General features: G+C 40.7%; 1 protein-coding gene across 1 annotated transcript; it reads left to right on the forward strand.

Annotated features, from left to right (window-relative positions):
- The first annotated feature begins 3483 nt into the window (after positions 1–3483).
- Positions 3484–8728, forward strand: LOC135256142 (50 kDa spicule matrix protein-like). The gene is made up of 5 exons (XM_064337985.1): positions 3484–3695; positions 3854–3948; positions 4126–4458; positions 5344–5376; positions 8103–8728. The coding sequence occupies exons 1-5, from the start codon at positions 3484–3486 to the stop codon at positions 8726–8728; spliced, it is 1299 nt and encodes a 432-aa protein (XP_064194055.1).
- The last annotated feature ends 1339 nt before the right edge of the window (positions 8729–10067 follow it).

Here is a 10067-nt window from a genome sequence, read left to right on the forward strand (position 1 = left end):
ACTTAAATTAATAACTTAAAATTAAGTACATAAACTGTGATTGACGATTACAGACAAAATAACACTACAATTAAGCATGGCAACAGTAGACTTACTAAAAGCATACTTTAATTTCATTAATTGCAAGTGTATGTTTATATACTTTTTGAAAGTATAGTTTAAATGTGATTAAATAAAGTCATATTTAAAGTTTGCATTCCAAAGGATACTCCCATCAGAAACTTAGGTGCTTTAGAAGCCCATTCAAAGTCATGTTGGCCGTTGTGGCTTGTTGCAAATCAAGAGAATTAATTGCAGAAGGTTGTGGTGGAGCTTTGATTTCATTGTGACCTATCAGATTGGCCACTTTCTTTCCCTTTTATGCCACTGTGTCAAGGCCGTAAGGGATTAGGCAGTTTTGTATTATCTGAAATACTTTGCACACATTTACAGCCTTTCAGAAAAGCCTCCTGGAGCAAATACTGTCAAGGTAGGCTGAGAACGAGGAGGCTTTCTTTTGTCTTATCTGGATATATACCTGATGTATTGATATTAATATTTGTCTTTCCAGCACTTTTTTATTATAGTTTGTAGTCACAAAACTTTTTTTTATAGATTGCACTACCTTTTGAGTTTATTATTTATTACCAGATTATTTTAGAGACACAATGCATATTCTCTGCTTCAAGTACACTTCACTGATGCAGCTGTGATGCTCCAAAACTAATGGGTCCTTTGCAGTCAATCAAACCCATTATAAAGTAACATACACAATTATTTCAGTCAACCAAATCTGAAATAAACAGATAGTAGCGCATGTAGTTATGGCTTAGCAATATAAAACTCACAACAAAAAGGGCAAGCATTAAACTTATATACATCTTTTTTATTTTTTATTTTAAAGAAACCTAAATACTATGAAATAAGACTAAAGACTATGTCTCAGAACTATTTCTATATAAATTGTTGTAGTGGAATACAAAATGCACTCAAAAAAGGCACAGCTATGTTTAAATAATTAAAAACCTACAAATTATTACCCACAAGCAACAGAGAAAACAGAGTACTGGAAACTTGTTTTGACCAATTTGGGTCTACATCAACAGGAGTTTTAAGCGAGGATGGTGAAGAAAACCTACAACAGTCAAAATATGGTGCTTCTACTTTATTTTATGTTTATGAGCATCAGGGTATTTATTTATTATTTATTATTTATTTATTTATTTATTTATTTATTCATTTATTCATTCATTCTATTCATAGTATACCTTAATACTCATATTGATCTTTGTTTTCTCTTCCTGAAGCAGTCTGGTATTCCCATTGCTACTACAATCCCCCAGTGACCCTGAAAGACCTGAGTATAGATCTGCTAAATTCCATCAGTTACTGTAAATATTACATTGACCTTTAGCCTATGACAATAATGTAATAAAGTAGAAGTCTTTGAAACTCACAAGAAAGAAAGGGATTGGCAAATAAACCTATAGAGGAAAAAATTATTTATATTTTTTACACACATTAAGTGTAAAGCAGCTTACAGACAGAACTTGAAGGTATGAACTTTCTTCTTTTCATTTACCCACTTAAAACTTTAAATGCATGGATGCTTATTTTCAAAATTGGTTTCTGTCATAACTGTAACTGAATATTTGGCTTGAAATTGTCTAATTAATGTCAATTTTACATTCGTCATGGTCATGATATGACACTCTTCTGTTTTAAGCAATGATTATACAACTTAGCATATTCACCAGTTGACCGCATTCAGGTAATTATACATGTAATTGTTTATCAGACAAAGAGACAGCAAGAGCAGTTTCATGAATATTTTTCTGAAGTTGGAATTGATGGCTGAAGCTTCACTGAACATTGTGGACGTGTCATCCTTCAACAATAAATCCTCATCAGTTTTTAAAACAACCATGAGCTGCAAGAAACATATTCCATAAAGTTCACTCACTGTGAAGTTCCTTTGAAATCTTAGTTTCCATGGGGACTCTTCTTTTACAGTGTTCACTGTCTTTTAATTCACTGCCCTTGTGAGCCGGCTTCTGTCATAATTAATTAAATGCACACTTCTTCTCTACAAGGTGTCCTATTTAACTCCTGATATCTTATAAAAACAAGATAAATACTTTCATGACATTTAGTGCATCTTAAACAGGGTAGCCTTTTTTTAAATGTCAAAAAAGAGATGCAGATTTTGTAACCAGGTTTCTTCAGTGGTTGGTTACCACTGCCTTAAAGCTATCATTCTGAATGTCAACAAATGCACTTGCTTGTCCGTGGAGTGGACAAACAAATAGGGATAGGGACAAGAGCGTGTTACTGACCGGGACATCGTCTTTGCCATTTAATACACAACCCAAAATGACCCAGAATGATAGCTTTAAGGCAGTGGTAACCAACCACTGAAGCAACCTGGTATATATATATATATATATATATATACAGACAAACAGGTGACAAATTAAAGAAAAAAACCTGAATAATAAATAAGTGGAGAAACGTGACAGCTGCAGATGCTTCCATACAGGTGTACTGCACAATCAAATTAAGCAATTAACATCCTATCGTACTTCTGAGGAGAAAATGCACTCTGCTGCCCCTACTGTCAAAATCCCACAAATATTTCCCTCTGCTGTCGAGGCAAATACATCAAATGAAACCCTAAACCACTGTATGTGGCGTCTTCAACTTCATCAGTTTGTCACAGCCTTCTTAATAATATGACATGCAACCACAGTCCACAATTCATATTTTTAGTGCAGATACAGCATCATGAAAAGGTATGTTCAATTTGCTCTTTATAGATGCTAGTTTAGTTAGCAGGCTATGAGCTTGTCATGTCTAGTCCAAGTAACTGATGGGAGATATTTACCATTTGTACTGAATTCACGTGTGAATGATTCCCTGATCTGGCATCAGTTCCGAGGGGTATCGTTAGGTACCCCTCACAGCAGGTGCCTTTTGCAAGCTAGCTAACATCACACTTGGTCAAAAACAATTACGCCTCAACGAGTGCTTGTCTATTATTGCAGAACGTTATGGTTGAATGCACAATGCTGTGCTGAAGGAACCACTCGTATGCAGGGCTCTCGCTCTTTGTAATAAATCAAACATTCTCTATACCGTTGGAAAGCTTGTACTGTCTTCTACACGAGAAATGATTTATCAATCAAATCTAATGACCATTGGTCAAAAGTTCAGCCATGTGTCTAGACTGCATTAATCTCAGACAATTAGCAATTGGCAGACTGCTGCTGTTGATATTGCTAATGAGAATGATCAGTCTGACATACACTATATGACCAAAAGTATCTGGACACCCCTTAGTCTGTTTTCATGATTTGGGCCTTTAGTTCCAGTGAAAGCAAATCTTAATGCTGCAGCATACAGTCATATTCTAAATGATTCTGTACTTCCCCAACAGTTTGGGGAAATACCTTTCCTGATTCAGCATGACAATGTCTCAAGGCACTCAGTGAGGTCCATATAGAAATGGTTTTGTTGAGAACTCTGTGTAAGAACTTGACTGGCCGGCATAGAACTGTGTCCTCAACCCCATCCAACACCTTTGGCTTCAATTACAAATACACCTGCGAGCCAGGCCTGATCGCCCAAACAGGGCCCAACCTCACTAATGCTGTTCTGGCGGAAACAAATCTCCAGCAGCAATGCTCCAACATCGAGTATAAAGCCTTCCCAGAAGAGTGGAGATTGTTATAACAGCAAAGGTTAGACCAACTCAATATTAATGCCCCTAATTTTGGATGAGATGTTGGTGTCATATTCCTCGTTACCCATGTTTTTTGTATTCGCCTTGTGTATCTTGTTTTTTCTCCGCACAATCTTTGTTCTCTTTCCACAGAGCCCGCTGTGACAGCCCCTGCAATCTCCAGTTCCCAGCTGATTCCCCTCACTTGGTCACTCAGCATTCCGCACGCTTTTTCCCTAACTCCCCCAGTATATATTCTCGGTTCACCTGCAGATCGTACTTTGTGTAGTCACGCGTTTCCTTCATTTAAACACTTTTTCAGAATTTTCTCCCAGCCTGTAGCCAGCTCGCCTGTCTGCTTTCCTGCTCTTGTTCTGTGTTTGTGTTTCCCCTTGTTAATCGTTGTCCGTCTTTTGTTTCCCCAGCTCTGTCAGTCTTCGTGTATGTCTCTTGTCCTGTCTCCTTGTCCGTCGCTATTTTCCCCCCTCTCCAGCCTGCCAGATCCAGCTCGCCTTTCGCCGGCCTCCCAGTCCAGTTCCCTTCTGCCAGTCCAGTCCAGTCCTGCCAGTCCAGTCCAGTTCCTTCCTGCCAGTTCAGTCCAGCCCAGCCCATTCCAGCCCAGTCCGGTGACAGTCCCCATGGGATCCAGTCTGACGTTGCCTCCGCTGCAACTGCCTGTCCAGCCCAGTTCTGTGCCAGCTGTTCGCCGTTACCTGACCTGCATCAGCTTCCGGCTCCATTCCAGTCTCCCTGTCTGCGTAAGCCCAAACCAGCATCGCCATCCCCACTACTCCTGTCTGGCTCTGTGGCTTTCTAAAATAAACCTCTCTGTTTACATTCCCAGAAATACCTGTGGATGTCAGGTGTCCACATACGTTTTGTCTATGTACTGTATGTATCACACAGCAGGGTGGAATCTGACTTTCTGATTTCAGGAAATATGTGCTGTCTTCAACTCCAACTGACACCTAGAGGCAAGAGTGACATTGATGTTTGAAGGCTACTGAGCCACACAAATAGAACTCACTCCTGCTGACGAAAGAAAAATATGATTTTGACACGTACTACCCATCTGCTGCAACCCTTGTGAAATGCATTTGAAATAAAAAAGAACCATTTAACACAATTTGAAATGTATATACATTAGTAATATATTGCTTTTATAATGACATCCTTAAAAGAAATTCAAACTAAAGAATGCATACATTAGGGATGTATCCGAATCCGAACACGGTATTCGGGAAAGCACGAATAATGCGATGGAAACAGATATTTCTCCATGTCGAGTTCTCATAGCCTCTATCTAACATTACACGGGCAGAGAGAGGGGGAGGGGGGGGCGGCACCAGTTATGCACGGCTGCTAGCTGTATCTGGAACTCTGGCACATAACAGCTAAAGTAGGCTATATGCCTACTATTATTAGACTACTGCAGCTGCTTTGTGCACAAAGTTAGCTAGCTAAAGAGATTGGATTCATTTAGATAACCGCTAATTAAAAGATGCCCATTCTGTTTGCAACATAGACTTTGATTTAACTAACTAGTTGTTTCATTTATTACACATTATTGAAAAGTGATCGCTATATTCTGTAGTCACCCCCACCCCCGGCTGAGAGCTGACCGTTCCCGGCTATCACTCAAGGAAACTCTCACATCGAGGAGGAGGAGGCGTCAGGTGCGGGAGCTAGCGAGACAAAAGCCTGGTGTGGCAGCTGGATTTCTTTCAAACCCCCATAACCTATAGATCAAAATGAAGCTTAGAACCTGAAGTTTTTAGCTGTATGTGTTCATTTCCTCAATTTAAAAAAGGCCCAGTCGAAATATTGAAAAAAACAACGTTTTACCTTGTATTTCAGTCAATATTCATCCGTTTAAGATGTATACTGTATGTATCAGCCATAGGTCTTGGCTAACTGATTATTCATTGACCCATGTTAGGGAGGTATAGCCTTACAAAAAGAGTGCAGTGAGAAAATGTTTATAAGACTGTTTTGATTTATAAAGCTTCATTTTCCTAGTTCAAACTGACTGGTCAGTGTCCCCCAGCTAGTTTAGGGAAGTGGTGGTGGGGTTCAGATGCTTTGCAGTCTATCCAAACTTAGTTCAGTAGGGAAAAATAAATAAATAAATAAAATAAAATAAAACAGGCAAAAAGTTCATGTATTACTGTTATGTAATTACTGTTGTAAAATCGTAATTCATGTTTCCCTTGCGAACTGCAGTAACGTTAAGAAATGTGAACACAGCATCATTGGAATTTAAGATTATTCCATTCAACCGAAGGATATTTTTATCTTTACTGTAAATAGTTTCTATTTCCAATGCAAAACAGAATCTTTCGATTTACAAAACATTTTTTTCAGTTTCTGATTGTTCAATGTCCCCCAGTTAAAGGGGGGTGGAGGTGAGGTTCAGACAGTTCATAAAAAAAAGTTAGTTAAAAAAAAGAGAGAGAGAGAGATATGAAAAATACAGTATGAAGATGTGGAAATATATTTCATAATTAATTTTATGCCAATATTAAATCAATTTGATGCTTTGAAGGCACAACAATTGCATTGCCAATCAATATTAGAAAATACAACATTTGCCCGATTTAACGTGATTTTCGGTATAAACCATGCCCACTTCCGGTGTTCTATCCGAATACAGTTACAGATACAGATACAGATAATTTTGTTGGTTGAACAGATACAGATAATGATGTCTCTGCACACCCCTAGTATACATACCATATTTCTACCAAGTCTTTAGTTGAGGTTACCAATACCAAACACAGTTGCCATGCTGAAAATAATTTTGGAAAGACTATTGCTTAAATATATCTTTGACTTGTTATTGAATACATATGTGATACACTTAAAGCAATAAAGTAATACAATTATAAACAAATAATAAAATAATCCAGATACATTTGCATGCATTTCCCATTCATTTTTCCAAATGCAAATCATATATTCCTAATTTATGCGTTGTCATTATACTTTGAGTAAAACATTTATGTATAATATAAAATGAAAATGCAAACCCTTGAAAAATTTGTCAAGACTAGCCAGAATTATGAGAAACAAAACATTTTTAATGCCAGAGAAAATATGGTTTTACTTTTGGTTCAGTACTGGTGCATTGTTGTGACCGCTGTAATTACTGCTAGGAGACATTTAAAACTACAAATTGAATGCAGATTAAAGTCTATTCGCTTAGCAAGCCTTGTTTTCTGGGAAATTGTCTCCATTCTGGGAGAACTGCCTCCACCCTGAAAATTGGGAAACCTTCCTCCTGCGTCTGCCCTGTGAGCACCAAAATCTGCTCACTGCAAAGGAAATAAAAACTAATCATGCTGATCTAGATTCAAACATACCTTCTATGGAAAAGCTTCCAATAAAACTTACTGTAAATATGCAATATAGACTCCCCATCCATCACACCAACCTTCCTCGCAACAACATAAGTTGTTCCAAAGCATGCAATAGTCTTTGAATCACTATCCAAAAGAAAAAACGTGTGACAGCTATATGGAAAAGAATGTGCAATGGCTATATTTTGTTAAATGTCTTTTGTTAAAGTAGCTGAAGAAGTGAACCAAAACATTTGGCCTCAAATCGCTTACTTAATTTAATTGCTACAGTATATTGACTGCAGGCATCACTTTTGTTTGTATTTGGTTAAATGTCCTGTACATGCCAAAAGATATCAATAAATGATAAGCTCTAAGAAAAGAATCTGGTCTCTCTGACTGCCTCAGGCTGTGAAATCAGAGCTATATATCTAGCTATATTTATAGATACCTATGCTGTTCAAGTGAAAAAACAATTCACACTGCAGGTCCAGATGCGTTTAGGAATGTTCATTCTACCAACATTTCACCCATAATTTGGTCTGGGTCTCATACAAGCAAAAGTGCCGGTGGACAGGTATTTTATTTAGATGAAACCAGGGACTCAGTCTTCTTTCCCGCTGTCTTGTTTTTCCACTATATATTAGCTTATATGTGTAGCATTGCATTGTATCATACTGTGCCAGTCTTTATCCAGCATTACAACCACACTGGTTTATTTTCTGCATTATTTCATATTGAAACTTTTTAATAAATATTTTTATGTATATGCTTGATTGCAGAATGATCCAGCACAGAAGAGACATCTGAATTCATAAATGTGGAGAGTGAATTACCTCTAAATATTTAAAGTGTTGAGGTGGATAAAGCCTGATTTCCACTTAGGGGGGATAACAAGAAACAGGTGGGAACAATGATAGAATAATTAAAACCAATAATACAATTAACACGGAGGGAGAACGAACTGAAACAAAACTGAAGTGCCGCCATCTGGCGGCCCAACAAGAAAAGACAGAGACAGAAACACAGAACCATGACAGTACCCCACCCCCCACCCCCCCAAGGGACGGCTCCTGACATCCCAGAAGGCCGACCTGGGGAGGGAGTGAAACAGAGGGTGGGGCCTGGAGACAGGACAGAACTCAGATGGGGTAGGACCCAGGAACAGGGCAAGACAGGGCTCGGGACTGGACAAGAAAGAAACGGGACTGGGGACTGGGACGAGACGAGACAGGGACGAGACGAGACAGGACAGGGACGAGACAGGACAGGGACGAGACAGGACAGGGACGAGACGAGCCAGGACTGGGACGAGACGAGCCAGGACTGGGACGAGCCAGGACAGGGACGAGACGAGCCAGGACTGGGACGAGACGAGCCAGGACAGGGACGAGACGAGCCAGGACTGGGACGAGCCAGGACTGGGGACTGGGACGAGCCGAGACAGGACTCGGGACTGCACAGGACAGAGGGGGAACTCAGGACTGGACAAGACAGGAACAAGACTCGGGATGAGGTCCGGACACGGGACAGGACGGGACGGGGTCCGGGCGCAGGAACGGAAGCCGGACGGGGTCCGGGCGCAGGAACCAAAGCCAAAGGGGAGTCGGGTGCAACGGAACAGGACTGGACTAGACAAGACAGGAGCGGACTCAAGACAGACACTACACGGAACAGGACTCAGACATGACACTGGATTGGACTCAGACACTGACCGACTAATACACTACAGTGAAACGGATTAAGACACTATACTGGAACAGGCTAAGACTCCGACACAGGAACAGACTGACAGACAAGGAACAGACTGACACAGGCATGGAACAGACTGACAGAGACAGGACACAGAACTGAACGTGAACAGAACACTAAACTGAACAAAAACAGAAACCAGACTCAACATAGACACCTGACTCACAGACACCAGACTCACAGAGACTAGATTGTACTGGACAAAAAACACAGAACGGATAGACACGGACGTGGAGCAGAGCACAGATGGCTTCTCCTGGGTGTGGGGCGGAGCAGGCAGACCCCCCTGCAGTCTGGGCTGGGCTGGGCAGGGGACAGGAACACGGACCCCAGCTGTAGGGAACCCAGCCGGGCAGCCAGACGGGACCGGCGGGACCTCCGTGGGCCAGACCCTGGAAAAATGACCAGCCGAGACCCCTCAAAAGAAGCAAGCAAGGGGTCTACTGGCTGAGGGGCTGGAGGTCTCTGTGACCACCCGCCCCAGGCTCTGGGAGGTTCGATGGTGAATACCAGCTTGAGCTCCCAATCACTAGGTGGCGAGTCCTCTGGGTCACCCCACATCGGTGGCATTTGCAAGGGGAAACAAAACAAAAATCACAGGGAGGAAAAGGGAAAAGGGGGGAGAAAAAAAAATAAATAAATAAAAAAATTAAAAAAACTCTGCTTGGTCCAGTACTGGCTGGTTCCTTCTGTCACGGGTCGGGTAGGTAGGACCCAAACACAGAGTAAAAAAAAATAAAAACAAACTGAAAAAGGGAAAATTAACAAAGACTTTGCTTAACAACAGGGAACACAACAGGGAACAAAAAAAACCCAGGAAAACCAAAAGACCACACAGGGCACTTCCAAAAAACAGAAAACTCCAAATTAAAACACACACAGCAGAACACGGGCAGGACAGAAACCAGGCAGGAGCGAACAGGCAGAAATACACAGGCGTAGCAAAAACATATAAGTCAGAAACAAACACAAGGAACCAGCACCCGAGTCAAGCGGACAAAGAACTTAAATAGACAAGACACAGGTGAACTCAATACATAATAAAACGAGAGGGAAGGGATAACGAGAGGCAGGTAGGGACGATGATTAAATAACGAGACAGGTGAGAACAATGATAGAATAATTAAAACCAATAATACAATTAACACAGGGAGGGAAAACGAACTGAAACAAAACTGAAGTGCCGCCATCTGCGGCCCAACAAGGAAAGACAGTGACAGAAAAACAGTGGCCTGAAACTTGTCATGGTTCTGTGATTTGACTTTATTATTATTTGA

This window comes from Anguilla rostrata, chromosome 5 (assembly GCF_018555375.3).
Source record: "Anguilla rostrata isolate EN2019 chromosome 5, ASM1855537v3, whole genome shotgun sequence".
In the NCBI taxonomy this organism is placed as follows: Eukaryota; Metazoa; Chordata; class Actinopteri; order Anguilliformes; family Anguillidae; genus Anguilla; species Anguilla rostrata.

Excerpts from the sequence above, each read along its gene's own strand:
- LOC135256142 (XM_064337985.1), top strand. The coding sequence starts at position 3,484 with ATGGTTTTGTTGAGAACTCTGTGTAAGAACTTGACTGGCCGGCATAGA. Across the intron at positions 3,949-4,125 it reads CTTTTTCCCTAACTCCCCCA|CTCTGTCAGTCTTCGTGTAT; the intron begins GTATATATTCTC and ends TTGTTTCCCCAG. Across the intron at positions 5,377-8,102 it reads CGAGGAGGAGGAGGCGTCAG|GGACGGCTCCTGACATCCCA; the intron begins GTGCGGGAGCTA and ends CACCCCCCCAAG.